Genomic DNA, 27174 nt, shown 5'->3' with positions numbered 1-27174 from the left:
AATCATTCCACTAATCAAAAGTTAAAAAAACCAACGGTGATGCCAATGTAGAAGAAGCATCTAACAAATCATAGCTAGACAAGTAAGCTCACTCCACCGATACTCATTTACTCACTCACTCCCAAAACCCCAAAACCTAAGCCAATAAATAGGTCTAGATTCAATCTCGGTATGCCTCAACCACAAGACACCCATTAGGCCATTACTTCACTTTTTTTTTCCCCTTCTCATTCCCTGTTCTTTTTACCAACTCTGAAGAATGACACTCCTAAATTAGAAGATCTCTATCTCTATCAACGGCCAGTATCTCACTTCTCCAGCTACTGATCATTTTCTCGTCACAAAAAAAAAACTCTCTTGTTAGGTTCTGTCTTATTCCCCACGTCAAAAATGTCTTTAAACTAACCACATTCTCTGTTCTGATTAGAAAGCCTCAAATCCTCTGCTATATTTCCAAATCATCTCTCAGTTTTTTGAGTGTTATATACGTATATATTAGGTCGAGTAATTAGTAAAAGCAGCACGATGCTTTCCACGAAGTCGGAATCGGACGTAACAAGCTTCGCGGCTTCGTCGTCGTCACTATCACGATCTTCAAAGCCGGTCACGTGACTCTTGTTGGAGTAAGCTTGAAATTAAAGAAGATTCTAGATCAAATTAGAGTTATGGAAATTGGAGATTATATTTAGGAGTTATCTAAATATAATAATAAAAGGAAGTATAGGAAATAAGAAGTTTTCTTTAAAGATTAGTAAGTTTGTTTAGGAGTTTTTATATATAAGGAGATGCTAGGTTGTAGCATAATTTATGAATTGAGAGATATTGAGATTGTGAGAGCTTAAGTTTTTGAGTTATTTTTTAAGTTTTTAAGTTTTTAAGTTTCTTAAGCTAAATAAAGAGAGCTATTCTTTATATTTGAGTTATATATATTTTGATTCTAGAACTCTTCCACCTCCGTCATACAGCCTAATCGGATGGACTCGCCCACACATGATTCTTCCTCCTTGGGACGTCACTCTCGTAAATCATCGGCGAGTAGATTCTCCGGGTTGTTCCGATCATCGTCTTCAGGTAGAAAAAGCGTCAGGAAATGCATGTCTAACGAGAAAGAATGTATTATACTTGAAGAAGGCTCGTACGATGAAATGGACGACGTGACGTCTATAAGAAAGTGTCAAGCACTACTTGCTGTTTTCGCTTTGGTGGTTCTCTTCACCTTCTTATGCTTCATCTCATGGGGAGCTAGTATACCTTACAAGGCTCAAATCTCTGTAAAGGTAATAATTTATAATTTATTAGAATTAAATTTATGAATTCGAAATTTGTGGTTAGTGATTGATAGAAAGCTAGTGATGCAGACGTTCGAACTACACAACTTTTATGTTGGTGACGGATCAGATTTCAGTGGAGTACGTACCACAATGCTTACTATAAATGGAACACTAAGACTTAGTATTTACAATCCTGCTCCAGTATTTGGTGTTCATGTCAGTTCCACTCCAATCAATCTCTTCTTCTATGAACTCCCTATTGCCACTGGTCAGGTAATTTTATTTTTTTACTAGTTTGGGTTTGGATTTTGCTTTTGGATACATATAATTTGGTATGACACATATTGTCTTTTAGCAGTTGGAAGAATATTATCAACGTAAAAAGAACAGAAGAATGGAATCAGTGGTTATAGAAGGGAGAAGAGTTCCATCATATGGCGCTGGAGCAAGCCTAGAGGCCACGGAGAGAGGTGGAAAGATTCCGGTGAAGCTGAAGTTTGAAGTTCAGTCTAGAAGTGATGTGGTTGGCAAACTGGTCAGGATTTGGCACACGAAGCGAATCTCATGCACATTTGTCATCGATGTTGCTAGTAATAAGCCCATACATTTCAATGAGCGTTCTTGCCACTATACATAATTGCAACACCTATTGAATTAATGCGAGTGATATGTGTAATATTTGTTTTGGTTATTGGTATTTCATATTTACTGTTTACTTTTTTTATTGGGGTCAAATTTACTGTTTACTATTTACTGGTCAATATTCAAAACAAAGATTTGTTTGATTAGTATTTAATACTCCCAAAAAAGATTAATCTTTAATTAAATTACTTATTAAGCTCCCGCCGTGAATCATGGTGAGATTTACACTTCAGAAACACTCCCTTCGTATCAGAACGATCACTTCTTCGTCGACTTTTCAAAATCCGACGAGTACCCAGAAACAATCATGTCGATGAAACCAAAACCCAATTCCAAATTTTCAAACTTGTTCACTTTTCTGGTACTTCTCAGTTTCTTAATCGTCGTGGTCCGTTGCTCTGATGTCGCCGTCGAAGGTAACGAAGCCGGATCCGAGGGAGATTTAGACGATTTGGAGCAGCTTTTAGCGGTGGATGAACAATTGCAGGAAGAGAGACCGGAGCAACAATCTGAAGCGGAGACGGTGAGTAAGGCGCAGAGGATCGTTGTGGAACTCAACGGAGACAACACGAAGAGGTTGATCGATGGGAATGAGTATGTGATGGTTCTAGGTTACGCTCCGTGGTGTGCTAGGAGTGCGGAGTTAATGCCGCGATTTGCGGAAGCGGCGACGGGTTTGAAAGAGTTTGGTAGTTCTGTTTTGATGGCTAAGATCGACGGTGAGAGGTATTCGAAAGTGGCGTCGCAGCTTGAGATTAAAGGTTTCCCAACGCTTCTTCTGTTTGTTAATGGGTCATCTCAGCCTTACACTGGTGGATTTAACTCGTAAGTTCTTTTAATTGATTACGAGAGCTTTGAGCTTCTAATTTAGGGGGTTTTAGTGTAATCTGCGTCTGATGATAGGGACTAAGCATAGTCTGAGTGGTAATGGATTTGGTTGTGATTTGTTTGTTGGTCTTGTGTTGTGTTCAGAGAGGAGATAGTGATTTGGGTGCAGAAGAAGACTGGTGTGCGTACTATTAAACTTGATACAGTTGATAAAGCTTCAGGATTTATGAAGAAGCATCATACTTTCATTCTCGGACTATTCGAAAACTCTGAGGTACAGAATTCAGATTGTGATCCTTGGATAGATTCATTTGTTTAGACTAAGACTGGTTTTATGTAATGTAAATTTTGGATACGTTTTTTCCTTAGGCTTCTTCTGGATGTGATGAATTTGTAAAAGCTGCGTCATTAGACAATGAAATTCAGTTTGTAGAAACAAGTAGTAGTGATGTCGCCAAGCTTCTCTTCCCTGAACTTAAAACCAACAATGTGTTTGTTGGATTGGTTAAAACTGAGGCTGAGAGGTACACTGCATACGGTAAGCTCCCTGATGTTATAATGTCTTTCCCCCTTATTTACAGCTTAAGATCAGTTATAAGTTTGAAATGCTGCTTCTTTTTGTCAAAATTATTTTGGCGTATGCAAAGCTTACTCTATTGTGTGGTATATTATTTTCCAAATTACGAGTCTTATGCACTGATCATGCAGATGGACCTTGCCAAGCCGAGAAGATTTTGGAATTTCTGAACAGTAATAAATTCCCGTTGGTAACAAAACTGACTGAATCCAACACCGTTCGTGTTTATTCCAGTCCAGTCAAGCTTCAGGTGAGAAGTTTACACTTAACTTGTATCCGATGTTAGTTCATTCTATCTCTATTGGTTGTTATGTTAATTTTTCACTTACACTGTTGTGGTATCATATTCTTGATTAGGTTATGGTCTTTTCGAAGACTGATGACTTTGAAAATCTTGCTCAGTCTCTAGAAGATATTGCAAGAAAGTTCATATCAAAGGTATTTTCTTATACCAAATCACTTAAAGGCCAAATGGACTGAGTAAACCCTCTCTTGTATTTATTAGTATGCTATGGTTGCAGCTTATGTTGATATATATTGACATATCAAATGAAAATCTCGCAATGCCATTCTTGACCTTATTTGGGATAGAAGATGCAAAGAAAACGATTGTAAGTTGTCTGAATAAGCTCATACTTGTAGGCTATGCATTTCTTGATTTACTGATAAAGCTACAAACCACAGTGATTAATATCAAGTTCTTTAACAGGTTGCTGCATTCGATAACAACAACCTGAAATCCAAGTTTTTGCTCGAGTCAGATCCATCCCCTAGCAATATAGAAGTACAAACTTCTTCAAAACTGATTGTTTTACCTTCATAGACATTTGCAAAACTCATTGATGTGATGTATATTGAATTTTGCAATGCAGGAATTTTGTTCAGGACTTGCGCATGGAACTGTTTCACCTTACTATAAGTCAGAGCCAATTCCAGAGAATGTGAGTCTGAATAACACATTTTCTTCTATATGTTATTATTATAAGGATAACAATAACGTGGCTAAACGATGGTTCTTCACATCTGCAGCAAAATTCAAGTGTAGTGGCTGTGGTCGGCAGGACTTTTGATGAACTGGTCTTGAAGAGCCAAGAGAATGTTATTCTAGAGGTCTGTAAATAGAGCCCTTCTTCTGAACGAAATTCTTGTTAAAGTAAATTATGAAAATGGATGTAACATTGAGTATGATCATGGAGACAGGTACACACACCATGGTGTGTTAACTGTGAGGCTCTGAGTAAACAAGTTGAGAAGTTGTCGAAACACTTTAAAGGGTTTGAGAATCTTGTGTTTGCAAGGATAGACGCTTCTGCCAACGAGCATCCTAAGCTAGAGGTAGAAAAGAATCGCAAACTGATAAGAGATACAGATCCCTCTCGTGTGATTATAATTGGATGATATCTATGATTATGATGGTGTGTGTGATGGTTGATGCAGGTTGATGATTATCCGACAATCTTGCTTTACAAAACCGGTGAAAAGGAGAATCCGGTAAAACTATTTTGATTTCTTCAGTTCTTTTTTTCTTTTTCCCTCCAGGAAGCTTTTCCTCTTACACCTTTTGTATTGCACAGTTAAAGCTGTCGACGAAATCCAGCGCGAAGGAAATGGCTGTTTTTATCAACGGAGAGTTGAAACCAAAGGATCATTCTACTAAAGATGAGTTATAGAGTGCATCTGGAATCTGATCTAGGGATCAATATAATAGTTTGTTGAAACCAGTAAAAGAAATGTAATGGAGCTTTTGAGGAAAGTAACACAGAATGACATAGAATGAACGATAGATATTACAATGCTACTGTAGTTATAGCGAAGTTGAGAAAATTTGATCTTTTTCCTCGCATTTATACTTACATTAATGACATCTTGCAAAATTTGCCACAACCTGAAGAGAGATTAAAAATGAAACGTGACCAAAAATTCCATACAGGAAAAAAGGTAAGGAGCCCAATTCGTTTCAATTGCAGAAAGAAACAAAGGTGCTTATGCTAATTGATACACATCAGGATAATGCCAAAGAAACAAAAAAGCTCACTCTTTAAAACACAAGTTCTTTCTAATAAACCTTGCAACAAAGTTGGTTAGCATTCACAGCCAGTTGATCTCTGTTGCCGAGCCCCAGCTACATCAATGGTGTCAGGAAGGTACCTGCGAGGCATTAAAACAAAGAAACCGAGAAAAGTTCAAAGAAAAACTCAATTTGATGGGAGTTGAGATGATGTAAGTGTTTTAGCTAAAGTGTTAGGACTTACACTTCGTCTTCAGGTTCATTCTTGAGAGCATTTTTGGCAATGCATTCGAAAGCTGCATCGACATTGAATCCTTCTTTGGCTGAAGTCTCGAAGTACGGAATGTTTCCCTTGGATGCACACCAAGCCTTTGCTTTTTTCTCAGAAACCTGAAAGATGAGGTATCTCTATTTTAGCATAAATTTGTCAAAACTCTTACTTCACTTTAGAGAGTAGGATCTTATTTACCACTCGGCTCTTTCCACCGTCAACATCTGTCTTGTTCCCCAACACAACAAACGGGAAGTTTTCAGGATCCGAAGGACTAGCCTAAACACACTCAATAAAAACCAATTAAGTCACTGATATCATATAGAAAACATTCCAAAAGAATATGATACAGTATGTATGAGGATGTTGTTTGTAACCTGGATCAAGAACTCTTCCCTCCAGTTGTTAAGATTGTCAAAAGATTTCATAACATTGACATCATTCACAAGAACACAACAGTCCGCTCCTCGGTAGAAAGCAACACCCAGACTTTGAAACCTTTCTTGCCCAGCAGTATCCCAAATCTATACATGGGAACACAACATTACTTTATTCCTATTTGTATTTGAACACTGAAAACACTCATCTTCTTCTTTTGATTAGAACTTGGATAACTCTTTCTCAAAACCTAAACTAACAAACCAAGAAACTACACTATGAGCAACAAACCTGATTAATCACATACATATAGTATTAGATAAACACACTCAGTTAAATTTTTACCTGCAAAGTGAACAACCTGTCATCGATTTGGACCTCTTTGGTCAAGAAATCAGCTCCAATGGTAGCTTTATACTGATTACTAAATTTCCGATTCACAAACCTAACAAAAGAAGATAAAAAAAACAACAGGTCCTCCTAATTGAATAAAACGAATCACATAACAAGTTAAAAATCTCAGATCCTGAGGAGAGGAGTATAATAGAATATATACTGATTCATCAAAGACGTCTTCCCAACCCTGAGCGAGCAAAACGTATGTAATAATCAAAATGTGTCTCCATCAATGAGCATCAAAACCAAAATCTAGAGAGAATAGACAAAATAGAATTTAAAAAAATTTACCCACTGTCTCCGAGAATAATAACCTTGAGAAGCACTCGCCGCCGAGAAGACATTGATGCTTTGAGACAAGTAAAGGTTAGATTTTTTAGAGAAAGTGGTTTTGTTGGTTCTTCTTCTCCGAGGGTAAAGGCAGGTAGAGAGGCGATTTACGAAAGTATTATTGGCTTAAATAGTTACAGAGCCAGCCAATAACAGCCACTACCAATCATTTCACCTTTTTATTTTAACCCGTGGATATTACATATACTGTTTAAGATAATGGCAAATTACAATTGGAACATTTAAGATTAGAGAGGGATGCAAACGCAAGAACTGAATAACAACAATTGTTTATGATTCAGTCTGTTCATATTTATTTAGTCTCAAGCTTCTAATTTCTATGACAATGAATTTTAAAACATGTACACTTTTTTTTGGGAGAATCATGCTTTTTCTTTTCTTTTACTCTCTCTATGGGAAGAACCACCATGCTTTCTCTTTTCTCTATCTGCTCTGCCTCAGTTACATTACCTGAGTCTTGCTTGCTTGTTTCACTGGATTTACTCTTCTGCATCCGCAACCGACTTTCCTTTGTTATCTGGTTCGCTTGTAAGCTCGGTGGATTCCGGTTTCCTCTTCTCCAGGAAATGAAGTCGGTTTCGCAAAATCTACACCAGAACGTTACTGATATGATTATACACCATCTACTAGAAGCTATACTCGAGTTTCACATTACACTGAAGTGGGGACGACATACCTCGAGGTGGGTCTCCAGAGATTTTCTCATTTCTTCCAGCTTAGTCTCTGACATATTTGCATAGGCTTGAGAGTTCTCACCAGGAAGGCTGTGTTGAGGAAGTGGAGACGGGGTAAAGGATGAAGGCTGAGTTCGATGTGGTTCAGTTGACACTTGCTCTGTACCAGGAATACCCGGCGACCTTAACACAAAAGGGAACAACAATATTTGTCAGTTTATCCCTCTACCACATTGAAAGGAGTTAAATGAGAAGATAGCAAAAAGCTAAAATAGCTGCAGAACATGAATCCCCAGTTATATGAAGATCACATCTAGATGTATCCTTTGATTTTCTTCAAATCCTAAAGCTTCTAAAGAATTTTAGTTCGATGTTGTCCTATTTAGACCATGCAGTCAATATCCGACGGAACCTAACATTTAAATAACCTTACGAGTTCTACACTCGAGACCAAGCATAAAGTCAACAGATCAATACGTACCATGCTACTGTCTTTGCAGATGGGTAAACCATTGATTTCCCGTACATGGAGGCTGCAGAAGCAGCTGCTTGAAGTCTGGCGTGGTGCCTGCTCAAATTATCATTGGAAACGCCAGCAGAAGAACTTGTTTCAGATCCCTGGTTACCTGAGCTTGACGTACCTGCTTCGATGTACACAAAAACTAAACTCAGACAATGTTTCAAGTTCCAATATCAAGATTCTCAAAAGCCAAAAAATATTGTGTGTCGGTTTTATAGCAAATTTGCATGTGCAGCAATAAGCTTACCCTGTTGGGAACCTTGGTGTAATCCACGTTGGCCTGCGGCTGCAGATGTGGCATTCTCAGGAGGTACAACAAGTGCTCTGCAAGTAGGACAAGTCTGCTGTCGCTCCAACCATGATCGAAGACAATGCACATGGAAGAGATGCCCGCATATTAGTTTCTTCGCATTTGTCATCTCTTCACGGCATATGATACATGTAGCATCACTTCTGCATATTAGAAAAATGAAGGACCAATGACATAAGAAGCCATCCAAAAAATGCAGAAGCCCAAATTCAGAATTATGCCTACTTTTAAGTGGAATCATAAGAAAGAATGTGATATCTGAAACTTACGCAACAAGTTCTTCAGGAGTTGCATCAGGAAACCTGTCGTTCATATTGGACGTGATTTTACGATAACGAAGGTAATCGGAAACACGAATCTGGAAGTTCCTGAAGGTTTCATAGAGCTCCCGTAACAAGTGTAAAGGCACACCATAGTTCCTAAACAGACAATAAGAATATTAGTAAGTCCAACAACAAAGAGTCATCTACCAAATCTGTCTAAGCATCTTTGATTCAAGATGTTTCATTCTGCACTATAGATTCCTGAATATAATATAACTCGAACAATAAGAGAACAATATACAGTAATTGGATGGAAAAAACTTACATGAATATGACAAAGAAGAAGCAGATATACATGGACAAGTGAAGCAGGTCGCGAATAAGCTCCAGATAGAAAGTATAAACTGGTTTCTTCTCCCATTGACCATCCATGATCATATCAGTGACATAGAAAACATACTTCACAAAAATAGCAACAGTTGTTGTCGCCAGGATCATATACCTGCAACAGAAACTCATCATCAGCTACATAATACCACAAGTACAAGTGTCTTCGGTCATACTAAAGATCAGAGAGGGAACACTAGCACTAGAAAATATATTACACCAGTCTTCTTGAAGCTCAAACAGAAACATACATTACAATGAAAAGCAGCAAAAGCAACTTACTCGAATGAGAAGAAGAGAGAAACGGAAGCCTGGCGAGTCTGAATCAAGTGACGAACAGAACTGTACATAAAGAGACTATCGACAAGAAGAAGGAAACCCATAAAAGAGACAATACGAACATGAGAGAGCTTAGAAACAGAAGGAGTAGTCTCAATGAATTCAACTCTTTTCTGAGCAAGCCAATGTAAAGCCTTGATCAAAAGAAGAGTCACAACCAAAGGAAGAAACCCACTAGAAAAGTCCTGTCGAAAGATAGTAATAGCAAAGAGAATCTCCATAAGCTCTCTCCAAGCTTGCTCATTCAGCCTCTCGACTTCTGCTTCCCTAAGTGATCCCAAGAAGACAAATTTGACCAAATGCCAGAGACTAAGCATAAGAACCAAACACATGTTGAGAAGCAACACCAAACTGATCTTTGAGGTTGATAAATAAACCGTAGCTGGATAAAACTGGCCTCTACTGCTGAAGGCATGATATATTACAGCCAGAGTCGCTATAAAACTAAGGCCTGCGTATGTTCTTAGTCGTATCATCTTCTTCTTCAACAATTTCAAAGATAGATCTGTGAAAAAATTATAACTTAGGAAGTAAGGAGCGGATTCAAATCCAACGCACAAGCGAATCAAGCGAAGAGATCAAATAAGAAGAAGCAAATTTGAATTGATCCAATCACTAATTGAGAAGAATTGTAAAAACTCGATCTCCGCATAGAAAATATTAACCTGCAGCGAATTTGGGGGGGGGGGGGGGGGGGAAGGATGTTTTCTAGGAGAGAGAATTAGGTTGATATCGAAATCGCGAGGGGAAGAGAACGACAGTGACGGCGGGAAAAAACCAACGATGCGGAGGAGGAATGAGCCAGTTCGCGGTGTTTCTATGTTTTTCCGATTAAGACCAATTTTTTTTAGTTCTTCTCTGCTGGTTTCTTAAAATTCCAACTATACCCTTGATTGTTTTATTTATTACAACAGACACTACAAGTGATGCAATTTAATGTATTTAAGAGTTGCACTACTCGACTCGATTGGTTTCAACTATTGGAATTAACAAGTCGTGCAAAGGATTTGGTTTAGTTTGCATAAGCTAAAGGACCTCAGTGGATGTAATTTGCAAGAGGAGACGTATGAAGAAGAAGGCTAGTTGAAATGAAGTTGCAAATGTAATGTGATATTTCAACAAAGTTCATAACTTTTTTAAGTGAATAACAAAAACGAAACAAAACCCACAAAACATAATTGTATCAGATCCTCAGGAATTGTGAACTAGATGAGTACGAAAAAGCTAAGTTTTACTCCTTCCTGCGATTACTTGAACTGTCTCTTTATGCTGAGGAAGCTGCTGCCTTGTTTCTTGGCTTGGCTTCAGTACCTAATTAAAACATATAATTGCACAATTTTAAATCCCCAATTTGAGTGGAAGAGAAAACACTCAATCAATCAGAATCAACAATGTGAGAATTAAGTACCTTCTCTGAATCCAGTCTTGAAGCGACGGGGAACATTACGGAGATACCTCATCCTTCCGGTACCAGTAGTCTTCCTCCTGATGGCCTTCACACTCCAGTTGTCTACACAAAATCAAAAGAGTTTAATAAGCATTCACTGGTCTTGCAACAATCACACTCGTTCTATAAGAATATGCAACAATCAGAATTGAGTTAAGGGACTAAAAATGCACAACAAGTTCTCTAACTTGAACGGTAATTACAATTTACACAACAAATCCTTTGAATCAAATACATCCAAAAACAGATAAAGCTTCTACATTTCAAGCTATAATCACAATTAACAACCAAGTCAATAGAGCTACATACACAATACGAATAGATAAAGCTTGTCCTATTGATTATACAATACTATGCAAATGCAAAACAAGCTCAAACGAAGCACTGACCAAAATCGGGAGAATGAACTTTAGCATACTAATGCAAATCTAGATCGAGAAAATGAAGAGTTTCTTACAAGTCCTCTTGCGAGCAGCAGGGTAAGCACAAGCCGAGCAACGACTCTTCTGGATGTGGAAACTACGACGACCACATCTCACACAGAGAGTGTGAGACTTGTTCCTCCTCTTACCGAAACTTCCTGTTCCCTTTCCCTGAAATACTCAAAAAAAAAAAAGGTCCACAACAAAAGATCAGAACAATGGTTTCTAGGGTACAATCGACGAGAATGAGTAGCGAGAAGAGAGAGAGAGGGGAGGAGAGAGAGATCACCCACCATTGGAGCGAGTTGTGTGCAGAGAAAACCCTAGGATTCGGCTTCAGAGAAGAAGAAGAAGCTCATCTTTTAGTGACGGCCGATTTATATGAAGGTGCGATTTCTCATTCTAGGGTTGTAATTAAATTAATGGGCCTTTGTATGTGACAGACATGGGCCTAATTTGCAATCGTAACTTATTTTATCTATCAAGAAGGTTAAACAAACTTTTCAAACATATAGAAGAAAGTAGACCTTTTTGTTTTTCAAGGATTATTTCTGTTGGATTAGTTTTTTAAAAGAAAATCATTTGAAAAGTGATTTAAAATTTTTATACACCAAATGTGTTTTTTTTCTTTCTTTTCATGTGAACTTCTGAAGAATGCATTTATTATGGAAGAGTACAGCTAGTGTTTAAACAAACACACTAACCTCCTAAAACAACCTGAGGATAAGTTAGTTATAGAGAGACAAAAGACGACAAAAAAAAAGTTACAGAGAGACAAACACACTGCTAATCCTACACAGAAGCAAAGATTCTCTCATATTCAAACAAGTCCTGCAACCAAAAGGGTAACCTATAGCCACCACATAGGATTGACCAACAACATCTTTTGTTGCACTTTTGAGCTTGAAAAAAAAGCTCCTCTGTTATATGAAGGTTCTTCTGATACTAGTCTCCTGTCTTTTAAGTTTCCTCAAAAGAAAATGAATGATTTACAGTCAAAGGCTCAGCTAGAAAAAGAGACCCGGAGCTCGCCCCACCCCTTTTGGCATCTTACAGTCAGTATCTGTCAACAGAAAAAAGTTTCGTTGATGGTTAACTTGATAATAGTTTACAAAACATTTTAGTAAACAGGATAGAAGTAATTACATACCATCTCTGATATCTTTGATTTGATAAAATTGCCCATTAATTTCACTTAACAATGTGGGTCTGATTCCTGTGACCTGATGAGATTTCCAAAACTGTGTGTTCCTCACCGAGAAAACAGTAATAAGAAATGTAACGAAAAGAAAACAGATGCAATATACCATCGAATTTGGAGAACTAAGATCCGAATATACCACAAATTTCGGTTTTAGAATAACCTGAAAAAAACATTTTCAAAAAATCATTATTGCATTCATTTTCAAAACATTTCGGTAAATTTTAATGAGTTAGCTTTTATTATACCAAACTCTTACATTTTTATATTTTTTGGTCAAATTCATTAATTCGAATATTTGCAGGATGAAACACATCGGGCATGGAATCACTAACCGATTTCCATTCATTCAAGAGTGGCAACACCTTGTCAAGAAGTTTACTTTTGCTATAAACTGCTTTGAGATATGGTGGGATTAAATTCTTCAGATATAACGTGAAAGAGTAAGCTGACTCGATCAGCAGACAACCAGCTTTGTGTACGTTTTGCATCTTGCTTTCATTTCATTGCTGCTTCCTCAAGAGGTGGCAAAAAATGAATTCTGTTGAATCTTTGGCAACCATAAAGATGAACAAGACTTCAATATAACAATTACCAGAATAAAAAAGGTCTTAAATCACTTTCAATAAGCTAAACGTTTATTAAAAAAAAAAAAAAAAAAAAAAACAAGCTAAGCGTTAAAACAACAAAATCCTGCGGTCATTGTGAACACACAATCGTAGTATTTGATAAAGATGCACAAACGAATAATTTTGCGAGCCTACATAGATTTGCAGTAGTCATCTTTCCGAACTCATTTTCAATCCAAAATGGAGTCACTTTTCCAGCAAATATTGTAGAATCTCGAATCGAACCTGCAGAGGAACTCCAAGTTCAAAAGCCTATTAAAAAAAACCTTCTCAACACTTCAAAAGCCTAAACTATAAAGAAGCGCCAGGAATAGGGACAAGTGTTTCAACATACGTCTGGAGAAGTCCACACCTATCACTAGTCTGAACAATTCTCAAACTTTTGTCCTCAAAGTTGTATGCAAGCAACTTTGCTTCTCTTCCACCAATACCTACTAAAAACAAAAGCAATCCCGCATAGTTTACCGCAGACACTAGCCAGCAGTTGAAAATTTGATGAGCAACTGAGCTTACAACAATGTCCCGTGAGAGACTGAGGATCTTGTTCCAAGATTTGATAGTACCAGTGTTCTCCTCCTTTTCATGTTGGGCAGACCAAACGATGAGATCACCACAAGACAAGTCAACCCCAACAGTACATAGACCTCCTGTCAATCCCACAACAGCATGAGGAAATCCTTGACCAGAAGTACTTGGACCTGGGCAATAGCTGAATGACTCCGACACCAAATCAAAGCACAAAATCGTTTCAGTCAAGGCTACCTTACGATCACGATCATAGACCTGCCAGTAGATGTTTTGACCCACAAGGGTTCCAGGTAGTCTCATGTGGCACATGGAAAAGTTTTTTAAAGACGGGAAATCAATCAACCGAGACACACCCGACTTCAAGGATAACACTTGTGCTTGAGAGCAGCTGCCTTCTTTCATACTGGGAACCAAGACAAGCTTATAATCTTGAGTAGAGTGGTCATACCCAAAACCCATCTCAGCCCAGTTATTGAGATGCCTTGTTTGTATTCTTCTGAATTCTCTCAAAGCCGGGTTCCAAATACCAAAAGTGTTATCTTCAAGGTCTAAGCAAAAGAGTCCATGGCAGTGACCAATCAAACCAGAACTGCGGAGCAAGACTTCATCTCCAATGTTCAACTTAACAACCTCTTGCACTATCATCTCTGGCGGCTGCTTGCCAGTAGTAGTACTAGTTTCAAAAGAAAAGTGGCAGGGTTGAGTTCGCCAGCCACGGAAAGACATGATCCTCGTTGGGGCATGACTCATGTGCTGTTTAATAAATCTCTCGTCTTGGAACAAGGACAACCAGCTCTTGCAGACACATCTAAACCGTGCTAAGTCCTTAACAGGAACCCTAGCGAGTATTTCCACAATTAATTCAAAGGGAAGCTCCCACCTCATCTTCCGAATCCGACGACTATTATATGACGACATACCTTAGCAATCCAGCAAAGCAAAGCTTCTCCGACAGGGAATTACTCTCCGAACTCCTTCTTCTTTGCCTGAGCTTGGTACCTGCTCCGATGATTCCAGTAATTAATCTCTCTCTCTAGCTTCTTAGATCTGTTTTTTTTTCTTTTTGACTCGAACTGATTTGTTTTGATGTCGGAAAAGCTTCTCTGTTTTTTTATTTTAATTTATAAGCAAAAAGATTTGCCTTCTAATCCGACCTAGGAAAGGAATTGTCAAAGTCTCCCAATGCTCTCAGTTTGTTTAGAAAATACTTCTTTGTTCGACTAAAAATCAATTTTGAGTTGCCGGTTAAACCAGACCAGCCCGTTCTAGTTCTGTGGTCTCAGTTTCCTTTTCGTACAGATAGTTTTAACTGGACCAGCTTGGATCTTGACAGTTGGCGGATGCTTAGCTTCTCAGCCGCTAGATTCAAATCTAGTAGTATATTTTTAAAAAGTAAAGAAAACCCGTCCAAAGCTTTATCTTCTTCTCACGAAAAAGAGTAAACTAAAAAAAAAATGTCCCATATATAACGGGAAAATATAAAATCTTTGCCCTTATCTTATTAATTTACTATACTATATAAAACACAAAAAATATTAAATATCTTTTTATCTAATAAAGTTCGATTAATAAAAAAATAAATACTGCATAATTCAAATAGTCAAAAATCTTAAATTAAAATAAATTTTCCATAGAAATTTGAGAAAATTTAATGACAAAAAAAACAAAACAAAACAAAGAGTCTGAAACATAAAAAGAAAACCCATATACGCATACTACATACATCCGAAGTACTCCATACCAAAGGATCGATCACCTAGATGTAACCAAGGAAATCATATATACGTGTATATTATAGCACAATTTGGTTAACAATTTTAAATCATGCATCCACCACAACCCCGTTCTTACAAATGAATAATTTCATCTCTCATCTTTCAACTTAAATTTTGCCTGGTTTTTGTGTCTAGCCAATTCTCTTTTAAAGATTACAATCATGTGTGTGAAATAATTCGACCCCTCCCATATGGCAAAAAAAAAAAAAAAAAAAATATATATATATATATATATATATATATATATTCTACAGTATATCAATTTAAGTGTGCGGTTTTAAGAAAAAAAACATAGCTAGAATATCCAAGTTATTTAACTCATGAAGTAGGTCTATTGGTAAAGCTTATGAAACATGATTTTTTGACAAAGAGTACGGTTTCTTGATTCTTGCACAACGGTAACATCGGTACCGCATATACGTGATCCAATATTAAGTCAATACTGTTAACTTTAATTTAAGATCTTCAGATAAGCAAAAGACATGTTATTATAACATATGGACAGAGATAAACAAAACAAAAGAGAAAGATTTTATTCGTAGACAGGACAAATTTTCACTTTAGCCTTTTTGATGCTGAGTAATAGACACAAAAGGTAATACTATGAAGCTAAAGTAACAAATCAACACATTAATAAAACATATAATTTGATTTCTATGACTTTCAAAATGATTTATATATATGAGAGAACATTGATCTGCCGACAAGAACATTGATTATCAGTTGCATTGAAGAGAGATGTTTCAGAAAACAAACAGTTTCTTTCATAGAACACTTCACAGTCTCAAGTCCATCATTCTCCGAGCAGGTAAGAAACTCCCTAGACCAAAAACTCACTTCCCTTGTACATTTTGCAGATCAAATTCTCTCGATAGAGACAACATCTACGCAAGTTTCCTCAATATCTGGGAGTCTGATCTGGAAAACAGCATCGGTGGTCCATTAAAGTTGGAGCACAAGGTTCAAGGGCAAGAACAAGATCATCAAGAGAAGAAAACAGAACCTTGCTCTTCCCGTTTATCAAGAGATTGTGATACAATGGAGAAGAAGATTAACGAGATGTATATGATTGAGACTGGAGATATAGAGCAAGCCCTTGACGTTGAAGAGGCACTTCATTACTATTCTCGTATTAGAAGTCCCGTGTATCTCAACATCGTTGACAAGTTCCTCACTGATCTCTATTCTTAATCTATGCAAAGGCTATCAGAATCTTTGTATTATGTCATCTTCTTGATTTGTTTGGTTTTTAGTCTTCTGTTCTTGTTTATTTGTTTCATGTTTTCCCAACAACATTTGATGGTGAATAGTTTCTCAGTTACAAGTACTTTGATGCTGGTGAATAGTTACACTGTTCATCACGATACTGTTTGAAGCTATATCAATCATCGGTTGGAACTCATACTTCAAGAACACCAAATAATATGGTATAGATAGAAGAAGGCAAGCTCATTAATAGCACAAATGCAATATTACATAGGTATTTCATCTTCTGCAATAAATCCATTACAAGAATCTGATATAATTCAAATTGCAGTAGCAAGAACAGACTGCATCTATTACGTATGAGAAACTCTGTAATCATCCGTAACTCTTCGCTGTAAAGTTCTCAGTAGGCTGTAAACAGATAAGCTTCTGATCTCCAGTCCAAGCCAATAGGGGGGCACAACCGCACAAGCCCGAGATGAGGTCGATAAAAGGAGGACCAGTATTTACTCGAGAGTCTGATTATAGGTCAGTATCCAGTGGTAGAGACCAATACATTGTGCTCCCTAAGGCGTTTCTGGAAATGAGCAAGACGGTTCTGTAGTTGGAGTATACCTGCAGCCTTCTGAGATAGAATTGTGTTTAGTCTTGAAATGTAACCATCTAGCTGGTTTCCTGGTTGGTCTGCTTCAACCAGCAAGTTCATCTCCTGTGCAGGTGATTTCAAAAGGGATGTTAGAGAATCTTAGCTTAAGCCATAGAACCGAAACCAACTGACCAAAAATTCATACCTCTTTCACAATGTTCATCGTATCCTCAACTTGTTTACGGTGTGCATTCACAAGGTCTTCTTCTTCCTGGTAAAATTCACGAGAAACCATTTATGTATCAAAGATGATTACGGCAGATATTGACTTTTTCTGATATAGAATGCTTTAGCTGAATGTTACCTGCAGAAGTGCATTTAGGTTGTCATCAGAGTTTGACTTCTTCATATCGGGCCTTGGCATATCTCTTGACTTCATCTGAATAGTAGGTTTCGGAATTCTCTCCTGTGCCATACCGGTATAGGACGGCTCTAGTTTCCCATTTTTCTTCCACATTTGTTTCTCTTGCTCATAATCTGATGCATCAAAGTCATCGTTCTCTTCAGTCCACATCTCATTCACGTCATCATCATAGTTGGTTGGAGTTGGAAGTGCAGCCGACAAAGGAATCTTTGTGGACTCCCTTAGGTTCATGGTCGACGAAGATACATCTTTCTTAGAGGCGTTTCCCTTTGAAAGACTCTTAACCCTACAATATTCATAGTTTATGCAAAAATTTATGAGATGCACGAATTAACAGAAAAAGAAGACAATATACAACAGCAAATGAATAAACCAACCTATCTGCGTATCTTAACGTGTTAAGTGTGTGCTCACATGATCCAGAGCTTGGCGATATGCACGATATCATTACAGTACGAGAATTTCCCATGAAGGAGTCCCTGAGAACTTCGGTTAACTTACTGCCTCTAAAAGGGATGTGACCTTGATCATTATCCAGAGCTCTAATACATTCCTTTAAGGCGAGTAAGCTCTTATTGATCTCTGCTCCTTCCAATCTGTGTCATATAATACAAACAATGTGTCTAAACAAATAGTTGGACACATAATTCAAACTGAACAACTTGAAAAGTGTCATTATAAGATATGGTGTAAAGTTTTACCTTGTCTGCTTGTCATTGTCTGTTGTGTCTGCACCACGTTCACTTCCGGCAAGATCGATGAAAGAAAGTTTGCCAACGAGGCGAGGGGGCTTTGACTGATTTCCCTCAGCTGACTTTTTTATTGCGAGCTGAAGTATAGCATGGGAACGAGATGATTCTTCATTTGCACCAGTTGTTCCAGTGCTTCTTGTTGCACTTCCTCTCTCAATAAGCTCCATAATCGCATCTGTATCAGATACTCTGTACTCTTGCAAACCAACGATGCACACTTGCTGCTTACCATCCTCTCTCATGCATAGCTTCCTACAAAGATAAAGAAAGTTTAAATACATCTACATAATAAGCATTGCAGTCAAGATCTAAAACTGCGTAAGATGCCTTTCAACTTACTTCCTCTCACTGAGGAGATCATATAGCTTTCCTCCATAAATCTCAAAAAAGCTGACAAACAACTGAAACCCTTGGTTTCTGTATGTGTGGTGCATCAACCTCAGGATGTCCCTTGAAGCCTTAAGAGGCAAAGGCTTCATAGTATAGGTTTTTCCACTACCTGAGAGGCAAACATAAAACCGAAGATGGTTCACATAGAGAAAATGAGTAAGAATATAGTTAAAGCAGACTAGTCTTTGCGTCTCATAAGTGCATGTTGATTATCGCGTTTCAAACAATTTTCACAGTTAAACTGAAGACGCTTTTACATGCACAGTTTGGGAAAGTAGAGTAGGCCTTAACCTCCCACAGCAGAAACGCATGCCAAATACTTTAGATGGTGGATCTTAAGGTCTTGCTATTAGCTTGTCAGATTTTCCAGGAAAGTGATCTTGTGTATCTATGATTCCTTTGAAGATAATTTACCTGTTTGCCCATATGCAAAGCAAGTGGCTTTGATGCGCTGAAATATTAGGGGGACGACTGGCTCCACCGTCTCACGATAAACCTACAGAAATTTGAGAAATAAGCGCCAGAATAGGAACTGATTATAATGTAAATATCGTATTTAGTTCATAATTATATTCAGTCCTGTTACTTTCAAACAGCACTTACCTCATCATTTGATACTTCCTCATCAAGAACGGCATCAAACACAAATTCATGCTTTTCAACATAAGCTGTTAAGTCAACCTGCAATGATAATGTAATCATAGGTCATTCTTAAGTGTCTTGCTACGGTGAGGACTCGGACAATTGAGATTGCATAAATCCAGACCACCAGAAACTGACCTTCACTTTTGTCTCATGAACTGTTAAGCAATTGGAATGGGTGTCAATAATGTCTTCCTCGTTTTTTGTCGACTCCTTCTTGTTAAGTGGTCTCTTACGTACCTGTTCTCAAACGATAAAGGGAATATCATGATACATTAAGGATTAGTATTCGCAATACACAAGGCAGGGGAAAATCAAGTGATTCTATAAAGGAACTGAAGGATAGAAAACGTACAACAACTTTGATTTTTGCAACAGCGTTCATCTTCTCCTTCTCAGCAGCCAAGTTTTCAGTCAAAACGCGACTTCGGTTAGGCTGCTTGTTGTAAGCTTCAAAGTCATCAAAGCTTTGGGTTTGACTAGGATTGAAAAGTGAGGGGCCATCTACTTGGCTAGAGACTGGAATCTGCTGATGAGATAACCAAATTAAAAGCCTTTACAATATGACCGCAACGGCAAAATGCAATGAAGTCCACGTATTTATCTTATGTTAAGCAAAGAAACAAATAACCAGATGGTGTCAAATAATTCATTTATAGGATTTATCTTCAAATTGGTTAGCAGACAATAACCCATGATATGGTCACAGATGAAATAAAAGTTCTTTTACTAAAAATAGTCCAGTAACCTAAAAGTGTAGTGTAAAGAGTCCACTCTTCCAGCAAGTAATCAATATTATAGATGTCCACCTAAATGCAGCGACATTTAAACAAAAAGGTAATAAAAGCTTGAATTGCAGGTCTGCTCTGTTACTAGCATATGTAAATGGAAATTAAAAGGCACCAAAATGTTAAAAAGCAACTCTATCTAATACACCTACCTCAGGAAGAAGCTCAGTATCAAAAGAATGCAGATCTAAGAGTCCAGGACTAAACTCAGATTCATCATTGTTCTTCCTCTGGTTGGTGGGACGAGCACCGTATTGAGGAGTAGTGGGTTCCCCAAAGAAGTCGTTTCCTCCATTAAACCCTCTCTGAGCATTCTGGTATCCTCTTGTTGCTTGACCACCTCCTTGCCCACCAGCATAGTATCCGTAATCCTGTTTATAATCCCAATCCCACCATTAAGTTCAAAAAAAAAATTCTCATACACTAAAACTTGGGTTCACAAGAAACTCAAAAACAAAAGTTCCCATAACTCTAGATCGGAGAAATTGATAAGTCTCCCTGAGAAATTTTCATTTTAAAAGATCTAGGAATCATCTGAACTAACAGATCTTCATAGAAACTCAAAAAAAAAAAAAAAAGTTCAAATCGATGAAAATATACGGAGGAGGAGAAGAAAAGGATCAGATTCTGGGATTACATTTGCGGATGACTGAAAATGCTGAAGACCAGTGGACTGAAGCCATCTGCCATTGGAGGAAGACATATCGAGAGGGTTATCCGAAAGCTGCCTCTGGTGATGCACCGCCGCTGCGCCAGATCTCTGTCTCCCGTTCATGACCTTTTAGCTCGAATCGGAGCTCCAAATGGATCCTTTAAATCGGATCTCGTCTAAACCTCAATCCCCTAGCCGAAGCTTTTCTCTCGCTCTACCTCTCTCTGCTATCTAATAACCCTTTTTGTTTCTCTTCTCTCTCTCTCTCTCCACAAGTTCAAATTAAAGCGCAGAGAGCAGAGAGAGAGTATTTTTTTTGGTTGTTGCTGTTGCTTTCTCTCTCTCTGACGACGCTCCCTTAAACTCGATTTGTATTTGTCGTTTCAATTCTTCTTTTAATTTATTAATGGTAGATTTGTGGACCAATTCTACTGGATTTACTATATATTTTATGGGTTTTTTTGGAGTTTTTGTGGACTAAGATGATTAGTATTTTAAAAGAAAGTTACTAATTACGACTATACCAAGTTAATAATTGTATAATTGCTACTACCTTTTACACTACTACTAACTAATCTATATGTTTGCCACTTTGTAATATATCATCATCTCTTCATGTGAAATCTATTGTTTTCTGTAAATTTGGTAAATATCACTAAATAAAAGTTATTAATTTTGATCCAAATGCTTGGTGAAACAAACAAATAACGTTTTTTGAGTTCTAAAGTAATTTTTGTAGTTGATTTTATTGTCACATTTATAAGTGAAAATTGTTTATAGAGTAATCAGGATAGCTTTTACAATTTGGATTTGTGTAGTAAAGTGGTTTGATTTTATATTGTGAATTAGCTAGAGACCGCGATGATTGTTGGTTTTCAAGTTTGAATTTTGCCGTTAAAAGAAAAAAAAAAAGTGGTCGCCCCACTCTCTTGTTGTCTCTATGAGAGAGGGTAATACGTTACGTTGTAAGAACTATATCATTATCAACATGATGAGATATGTTATGCATAAGAAGAAAAGAAAAAAAATGAGAAAGTACTGTCGCCATAATACGTATCTCTCTCGAATAGAATCCAAGCAAAATATATAGAAGTACGTTTTTATTTTGAAGCTTGAGCATAGACAATCTCCCATATGGTCGTATATGAAACAACGTCATTATCCTCCGATAATTTTGGGGAACGTGTTTGTATCAAAAGATGTGGTATATTAAAATAAAAAATCGCATGTTGCTTTCCATACACTGATACACAGCTTCATAATCATATATATGCATGTGTTGGTATTCTTAAACCTGATTAACCACATTTCTTTTGATGTTATATTAACCCATATTTCATCAATCAATGGACCATATATGATATATATTATAAATATTAAGTCTTGGATCCTGTCCGCGATCACAACGCAAGAGATGAAAATTTCATCTATTACTTGAAATTTTTTTTGTGTGTTATTCTTTATTTTCTACTTTATATATAATGGATGTTAGAAAGAACTTTTGGATTTGAATCAATCTTTTTTTCTTTCTCCGTAGTTGCCGACTGAGAGATTTTTTTTTTTTTTTTTTGTCTCATCTCTAAAAATATAATACAAGATTCATCAGAACTTTATATGATTATTCGTCATCAGTGGTAGTGGCAGAGAATGGGGAGAGTAAGATTTACGTACTCAATCATATTCAATTGCTACAAAAACTGTGAAAAAATAGTTGGAAGATAATAAGCAAGCAAACAAACCTGAAACACGTGAGGAGCACTAAAAACGACGCCGTCTAGGTCGTGACAAACATGGTAGGCCACCACTAAAGTTAGACAGTTGTTAGATTCACCCCCTCCCTTTTATTTTCGTATATCTCTTTTTTAAATTTTATTTTTTCATCGAATAAAAATCATGTCCAAAAAAAATATCTTTGGACAGACGTCAGAGTCAGACGAAAGAAGCGTGAATATCACACGATGACGCCACGTGTACTATTCACATCCTACGGCTCTTAAAAAAATAGTCTACTTGGGTCAAACCATCATCATGGAAGCCCACTCAGCTTGCTTCCTCTTTTCCGCAACACGACGTCGTTTTCGCATTCTCCTTAATCGGCGACCTAAATCGATTTCTCACAGTGACGAAGACAGTCTCAGAATCTTCCAGACGAAACCACACTCTTCTCCATTCTCTCTCTTTTTTTTTTTTCTCCTTTCTTTCAACGCAGCTTTCTCCTTCGTCTCCGATCGTGTAACTTAAACATACTCTCTGTTACTAAAACAAACAAAGCTTACGAAACCTAACAATGTCGGATCAAGCTATGACGGATCAAGATCAACAAGGAGCTGTTACTCTCTACAGCGGTACTGCCATTACCGACGCTAAAAAAAACCATCCCTTCTCCGTTAAAGTTGGATTAGCTCAAGTACTCCGCGGCGGCGCCATTGTCGAGGTTTCTTCTGTCAACCAAGCTAAGATCGCTGAATCCGCCGGCGCATGTTCTGTCATCGTCTCGGATCCGGTTCGATCTCGCGCTGGTGTTCGTCGTATGCCGGATCCTGTCCTCGTCAAAGAGGTGAAACGAGCTGTCTCTGTTCCGGTGATGGCGCGAGCTCGCGTCGGTCATTTCGTCGAGGCTCAGATCTTGGAGTCTCTTGCGGTTGACTACATTGACGAGAGCGAGGTTATCTCTGTAGCGGATGATGATCATTTCATCAACAAACACAACTTCCGATCTCCCTTCATTTGTGGTTGCCGTGATACAGGTGAAGCTTTGAGGAGAATCAGGGAAGGTGCTGCTATGATCAGGATCCAAGGTGATTTAAACGGAACAGGTAACATTTCGCGGACTGTGAAGAACGTTAGGTCGTTGATGGGTGAAGTTAGGGTTCTGAACAATATGGATGATGATGAGGTGTTCACTTTTGCTAAGAAGATTTCGGCGCCGTATGATCTTGTTGCTCAGACTAAGCAGATGGGTAGGGTTCCTGTTGTTCAGTTTGCTTCAGGTGGGATCACGACTCCGGCTGATGCGGCTTTGATGATGCAGCTTGGTTGTGATGGGGTTTTCGTGGGTTCTGAGGTTTTTGATGGTCCAGATCCGTTTAAGAAGCTTAGGAGTATTGTTCAAGCTGTTCAGCATTACAATGACCCTCATGTGTTGGCTGAGATGAGTTCTGGGTTGGAGAATGCAATGGAAAACTTGAGCGTTCGTGGTGATAGGATTCAAGATTTTAGCCAAGGAAGTGTTTGATGGGAAGGAATGTTCAAAGTTGCAAACTTTTTGGGACTTCAAAAGTTGTAATCTTTTTTGTTTTGGTGGTTGGATTCTCAAAATATCGGTTGTGGTTTTTGTTAATGCTCGTGCAAATGATCCTTTTTTGTGTTTGATCGAAACTTGGAACAACTTAAAACCCTAATGCAAGTTGCAGAATTTTGAAGAAAGTGCAAGTCCTATGATTTTAAAGATTAGTATATTACTAGCCATGGTAGAAGACAAGCATATTAGTATAGGAGATTTGAGATTACATTTGAGGCAGACTAGTCTTATTTCTTTCCACTCTTCTTAAGTTCTGTGCCTCCAAATGATCCTTTTTGTGAAGCCTTGGCCCTGAGTTCTTTAAGTGCCTGTTTTCATCACATTAACAATAATACCATCATTAGCAATCACTATCTCGTAAAAGTTTCCAGTTGATCAAATTAGGAAAAGTACCTTCTCTTCATCCTTCTTTTTCTGCATTAAATCAATTTGAATGGAGATTATTATGGTTTGGGTTGGTTTAATGGATTAAATCACTGAGACTTTGAGAGGAATCGCAGAATATGAGAGCCGAGATGAAAAAGTTAGATGATGAAACAAAAGATTAGACAAGAAAGAACAATGAAGAGCGGCTTACCATTCATGAGCTATAGAACGAGCTGGTTAAGCGAAGAAGTAAGAGCTGAAAAGTGCAGGAGATTGGCAGAAGCTTTCATACAGGAATACACTTGAGAAGATGATCCGCGATGCTAAGAAATTTTCTCTATACAACAGTTGCATTTATATATGTTTAGGCAAATATGTTGTATGATCACTTTTGTTGAGCGTCTCTTGTTGGTTTGTACGAGTGTTGTGTATAAAGAACAATTGAGGTTAAACCAGGCAAGACTAGAGGCGCAAAAGGCAGTTAAAAGAAAGAGAGGAGCTGGAGAACCAAGTGAGGCCTGAATTGGAGAAAGCAAGAAAAAGATCCAGACTTTTGTTGAAAGATGAAGATTCACCTGTTGCTGGACGATAGAGACATGAAGCCCTCTCTGTATCTTCCAGGAACAGGTGAAGAACTGTAGTCACACAAGGAGTTAAGGGTATACTTTGAGGAAGAGCATAAAGCAGCAGCTTCTGAGGCTGAAGCTCAGAAGCATGGGGAAATAGAGGAGGTGGAAGAGGAACAGAAGAATCCAGAGGTATATGAGAAGTCACTTGTCGCTTTAGAAGATAATGAACCAGTTGAAGAACAGCTGGGTGTCGAAGAAAGGAAGAGAGGCAGCAGCAGAAGCTTCAGAGCATTCCATGTTTTCAAGGCACCAGAGATTGAGGAGGATGAGGAAAGCAGGATAGAGCGAGGGAAAGGAAATGTTGAGAATTGGAAACGATCCATGTGATGATCTTCAAACCGGAGGTAGCAACAAGAAGATTGATGAAATGATAGAGAAACTGGACCAAAAGTTCCCTATGCTTGAAAAGGTTGATGAAGAAGAAGTGGACTTGAAGTTGCAGGCTGAGGAGACGACAAACAACAACACAAGCAAGAGATCAGAGAGTTTTGATTTGAAGAACACACCAGAGAAGAGTGGCAGAGACAAAGTTGTGAAGAGATCAGAGAGTGCTAGAGCTTTCAGAAGGATTCCATCATCTCCGTCACTCATCTTCGGAATGAAAAAGGGAATTGACCGTATCAGGAAGAAGCCAGTGGTTTCAGGGAATGATGATGAGAGCGATCGATTATCTTGTCAAGAACAACTTCATCAAGTCATCTCTCCAAACAATCAGACGAGCTGTCAAATTCTAAAGAGCCTGATGAAAGCTTTCATCGATACACTCCTCCCACTTCTCTACATATATGCATTTGTTTAGTGTTGTGTCAAGTTGGTTTAGTCATTGTTGTGTATAAAAAACACTTCCTCATTGTTGCTTCTTGTTGTATTGTTTTCGTTAATGCCAGATTAAGACATAGATTTTCTCCACCTTGAAGGTGTTGTTCTTCCTTTGACAAGCCTTGTCTTCATATTCCCAAGAGTCTGAGGCTCAAAATCCTTCATTGTCACCTGATTCTTCCTCACCCTTGTCAACACTAACACTTTTTCTAGTTGACGGTCCTAACCCGAGCCTCTTCCACCTGAAAAACCCTTTACTCCCACCACTACTCTTCTTCAAAAGTTATAATTTTTGTTTTGGTGGTTGGATTCTGAAAAAATCGGTTGTGGTTTTTGTTAATGCTCGTGCAAATAATTCTTTTTTTTTGTGAGTGTGCTTGGAACAACTTAAAACCTTAATGAAAGTTGCAGAATTTTGAAGCAAGTGCAAGTCCTATGATTTTAAAGATTACTATATTACTAGCCATGGTAGAAGACAAGCATATTAGTATAGGAGATTTGAGATTACATTTGAGGCAGACTAGTCTTATTTCTTTCCACTCTTCTTAAGTCCTGTGCCTCCAAATGATCCTTTTTGTGAAGCCTTGGCCCTGAGTTCTTTAAGTGCCTGTTTTCATCACATTAACAAGATCATCTTCAGCAAATCACTTTTCTCGTAAAATTGTTCAATGAATCAACACTAAGATTAAGGAAACCACCTTCTCTTCATCCTTCTTTTTCTGCATTAACTCCATATCGTGCTACATTGGAAACAGGCCAGGGTACAATTTCAGACAAAACTCAAGCACTAAACACACATAAATCGAGTTCCAATATAAAAGGGTTATAATATTAGCGAGTTTGTAAGAGAGAACATACCTCATCGTACTCCTTACCAGACTTAGGCTGCTTCAAGGGCTTCAATTTCCCTCCTAAAACACCAATGAAGAAACCGATCAATCAAGAATCACATTACATTTTCGCAGAAATGGTTGGATTTCAATGACGTTTATGAAGAAGACACGATATTTGCATTTTCTACGCGTTAAGAGCACACAATATTAATAGATGAGTCAGATCGATCGATATGAATCTGTGAAATCAAAATCTGAAAGAAGCACGTATCAACAAATATTATGAAATCAAGACATAAATGAATAGATCGATTCTAACCGAGAAAATAGAAGGAGAGAGAGAGACAGGAGGAGGAAAATAATAACCTTGCTTGGACGACATGGCTGAAATTTTAGGGTTAGGGCTAGACCTGAAACTCGAAGACAACAGAGATAGCTTTCTTAATCCCAAGGAAAATAATAACCTTGCTTGAACAAAACACAAGAAAAAATATCTCTGTTTCTTCGAGTTTAGATATTTGGTTCTTGTTCTGCGTGATCATATATATAGTGGTAGGATTGAACACGCG

At 37.9% G+C, this 27174-nt stretch overlaps 11 protein-coding genes and 1 pseudogene across 21 annotated transcripts; 5 read left to right on the top strand and 7 right to left on the bottom strand.

Annotated features, from left to right (window-relative positions):
- The first annotated feature begins 178 nt into the window (after positions 1–178).
- On the top strand, positions 179–2018 carry LOC104780961 (uncharacterized). Of its 2 annotated transcripts, XM_010505516.3 has the most exons (4): positions 179–623; positions 966–1277; positions 1359–1544; positions 1630–2018. In XM_010505516.3, exons 2-4 carry the CDS (start codon positions 975–977, stop codon positions 1906–1908), a joined length of 768 nt encoding a protein of 255 aa, XP_010503818.1. In that variant the 5' UTR covers positions 179–623; positions 966–974; the 3' UTR covers positions 1909–2018. The 2 variants fall into 2 exon arrangements, with proteins under 2 accessions (XP_010503818.1, XP_087363404.1); XM_087507278.1 differs by lacking the exon at positions 179–623 and having other exon boundaries at positions 860–1277.
- Positions 1988–5161, top strand: LOC104780952 (protein disulfide isomerase-like 1-6). Its single transcript, XM_010505502.3, has 12 exons — positions 1988–2738; positions 2886–3015; positions 3111–3279; positions 3450–3568; positions 3676–3756; positions 3840–3929; positions 4028–4102; positions 4191–4259; positions 4348–4428; positions 4519–4653; positions 4756–4809; positions 4893–5161. The coding sequence occupies exons 1-12, from the start codon at positions 2221–2223 to the stop codon at positions 4986–4988; spliced, it is 1617 nt and encodes a 538-aa protein (XP_010503804.1). The 5' UTR covers positions 1988–2220; the 3' UTR covers positions 4989–5161.
- A 31-nt stretch (positions 5162–5192) lies between these two features.
- LOC104765443 (ras-related protein RABG3c) lies at positions 5193–6835 on the bottom strand. Its single transcript, XM_010505493.3, has 7 exons — positions 6663–6835; positions 6532–6558; positions 6321–6420; positions 5975–6121; positions 5796–5876; positions 5571–5716; positions 5193–5466 (listed from the first exon to the last, which is right to left on the bottom strand). Exons 1-7 carry the CDS (start codon positions 6713–6715, stop codon positions 5400–5402), a joined length of 621 nt encoding a protein of 206 aa, XP_010503795.2. The 5' UTR covers positions 6716–6835; the 3' UTR covers positions 5193–5399.
- A 16-nt stretch (positions 6836–6851) lies between these two features.
- Positions 6852–10184, bottom strand: LOC104780927 (ERAD-associated E3 ubiquitin-protein ligase HRD1A). 2 transcript variants are annotated; one of them, XM_087507275.1, is made up of 8 exons: positions 9881–10184; positions 9159–9720; positions 8815–8991; positions 8496–8645; positions 8164–8369; positions 7878–8037; positions 7399–7579; positions 6852–7309 (listed from the first exon to the last, which is right to left on the bottom strand). In XM_087507275.1, exons 2-8 carry the CDS (start codon positions 9689–9691, stop codon positions 7202–7204), a joined length of 1515 nt encoding a protein of 504 aa, XP_087363401.1. In that variant the 5' UTR covers positions 9692–9720; positions 9881–10184; the 3' UTR covers positions 6852–7201. The 2 variants fall into 2 exon arrangements, with proteins under 2 accessions (XP_087363401.1, XP_010503775.1); XM_010505473.2 differs by having other exon boundaries at positions 7878–8040; positions 9881–10127.
- A 96-nt stretch (positions 10185–10280) lies between these two features.
- On the bottom strand, positions 10281–11511 carry LOC104780916 (large ribosomal subunit protein eL37x). Its single transcript, XM_010505464.3, has 4 exons — positions 11378–11511; positions 11120–11255; positions 10624–10725; positions 10281–10526 (listed from the first exon to the last, which is right to left on the bottom strand). The coding sequence occupies exons 1-4, from the start codon at positions 11378–11380 to the stop codon at positions 10480–10482; spliced, it is 288 nt and encodes a 95-aa protein (XP_010503766.1). The 5' UTR covers positions 11381–11511; the 3' UTR covers positions 10281–10479.
- Positions 11512–11684: 173 nt separating this feature from the next.
- On the bottom strand, positions 11685–12776 carry LOC104780902 (uncharacterized). Its single transcript, XM_010505453.2, has 4 exons — positions 12621–12776; positions 12392–12448; positions 12235–12307; positions 11685–12147 (listed from the first exon to the last, which is right to left on the bottom strand). Exons 1-4 carry the CDS (start codon positions 12774–12776, stop codon positions 12092–12094), a joined length of 342 nt encoding a protein of 113 aa, XP_010503755.1. The 3' UTR covers positions 11685–12091.
- On the bottom strand, positions 12545–14676 carry LOC104780893 (putative F-box protein At3g16210). Of its 5 annotated transcripts, XR_015558506.1 has the most exons (4): positions 14363–14656; positions 13428–14280; positions 13249–13348; positions 12850–13139 (listed from the first exon to the last, which is right to left on the bottom strand). XR_015558506.1 is itself a non-coding variant. In XM_087452781.1 (3 exons), the coding sequence occupies exons 1-2, from the start codon at positions 14358–14360 to the stop codon at positions 13085–13087; spliced, it is 1167 nt and encodes a 388-aa protein (XP_087308907.1). In that variant the 5' UTR covers positions 14361–14676; the 3' UTR covers positions 12545–12835; positions 13050–13084. The 5 variants fall into 5 exon arrangements, 3 of the variants coding, with proteins under 3 accessions (XP_087308907.1, XP_087308911.1, XP_010503738.2); XM_087452781.1 differs by adding an exon at positions 12545–12835 and having other exon boundaries at positions 13050–13139; positions 13249–14676; XR_015558503.1 differs by having other exon boundaries at positions 13428–14676.
- A 1184-nt stretch (positions 14677–15860) lies between these two features.
- On the top strand, positions 15861–16534 carry LOC104780882 (uncharacterized). The gene has a single exon (XM_010505426.2). The coding sequence runs from the start codon at positions 15956–15958 to the stop codon at positions 16406–16408; it is 453 nt and encodes a 150-aa protein (XP_010503728.1). The 5' UTR covers positions 15861–15955; the 3' UTR covers positions 16409–16534.
- Positions 16535–16651: 117 nt separating this feature from the next.
- LOC104780866 (kinesin-like protein KIN-13B) lies at positions 16652–21074 on the bottom strand. 2 transcript variants are annotated; one of them, XM_010505416.2, is made up of 12 exons: positions 20643–21074; positions 20158–20376; positions 19573–19743; positions 19356–19457; positions 19179–19256; positions 18990–19071; positions 18525–18684; positions 18135–18437; positions 17811–18029; positions 17374–17719; positions 17215–17280; positions 16652–17132 (listed from the first exon to the last, which is right to left on the bottom strand). In XM_010505416.2, exons 1-12 carry the CDS (start codon positions 20778–20780, stop codon positions 16953–16955), a joined length of 2064 nt encoding a protein of 687 aa, XP_010503718.1. In that variant the 5' UTR covers positions 20781–21074; the 3' UTR covers positions 16652–16952. The 2 variants fall into 2 exon arrangements, with proteins under 2 accessions (XP_010503718.1, XP_010503711.1); XM_010505409.2 differs by having other exon boundaries at positions 19573–19746; positions 20643–21034.
- A 1704-nt stretch (positions 21075–22778) lies between these two features.
- On the bottom strand, positions 22779–27119 carry LOC147949612 (uncharacterized). 4 transcript variants are annotated; one of them, XR_015594662.1, is made up of 8 exons: positions 26972–27117; positions 26631–26683; positions 26471–26512; positions 26281–26379; positions 24536–26083; positions 24352–24440; positions 24168–24266; positions 22779–24092 (listed from the first exon to the last, which is right to left on the bottom strand). XR_015594662.1 is itself a non-coding variant. In XM_087507254.1 (5 exons), exons 1-4 carry the CDS (start codon positions 26985–26987, stop codon positions 26299–26301), a joined length of 192 nt encoding a protein of 63 aa, XP_087363380.1. In that variant the 5' UTR covers positions 26988–27117; the 3' UTR covers positions 24096–24266; positions 26281–26298. The 4 variants fall into 4 exon arrangements, 2 of the variants coding, with proteins under 2 accessions (XP_087363380.1, XP_087363371.1); XR_015594661.1 differs by lacking the exon at positions 22779–24092 and having other exon boundaries at positions 24096–24266; XM_087507254.1 differs by lacking the exons at positions 22779–24092; positions 24352–24440; positions 24536–26083 and having other exon boundaries at positions 24096–24266.
- On the top strand, positions 22945–24083 carry LOC104780857 (pyridoxal 5'-phosphate synthase-like subunit PDX1.2). The gene has a single exon (XM_010505398.3). It carries the CDS (start codon positions 22945–22947, stop codon positions 23890–23892), a length of 948 nt encoding a protein of 315 aa, XP_010503700.2. The 3' UTR covers positions 23893–24083.
- Positions 24685–25862, top strand: LOC104780849 (uncharacterized; annotated as a pseudogene).
- Positions 27120–27174: the final 55 nt, after the last annotated feature.

Source organism: Camelina sativa, chromosome 1 (genome assembly GCF_030686135.1).
Source record: "Camelina sativa cultivar CO46 ecotype springtype chromosome 1, ASM3068613v1".
NCBI lineage: Eukaryota > Viridiplantae > Streptophyta > Magnoliopsida > Brassicales > Brassicaceae > Camelina > Camelina sativa.
This window is presented reverse-complemented; position numbering and strand designations above follow the sequence as displayed.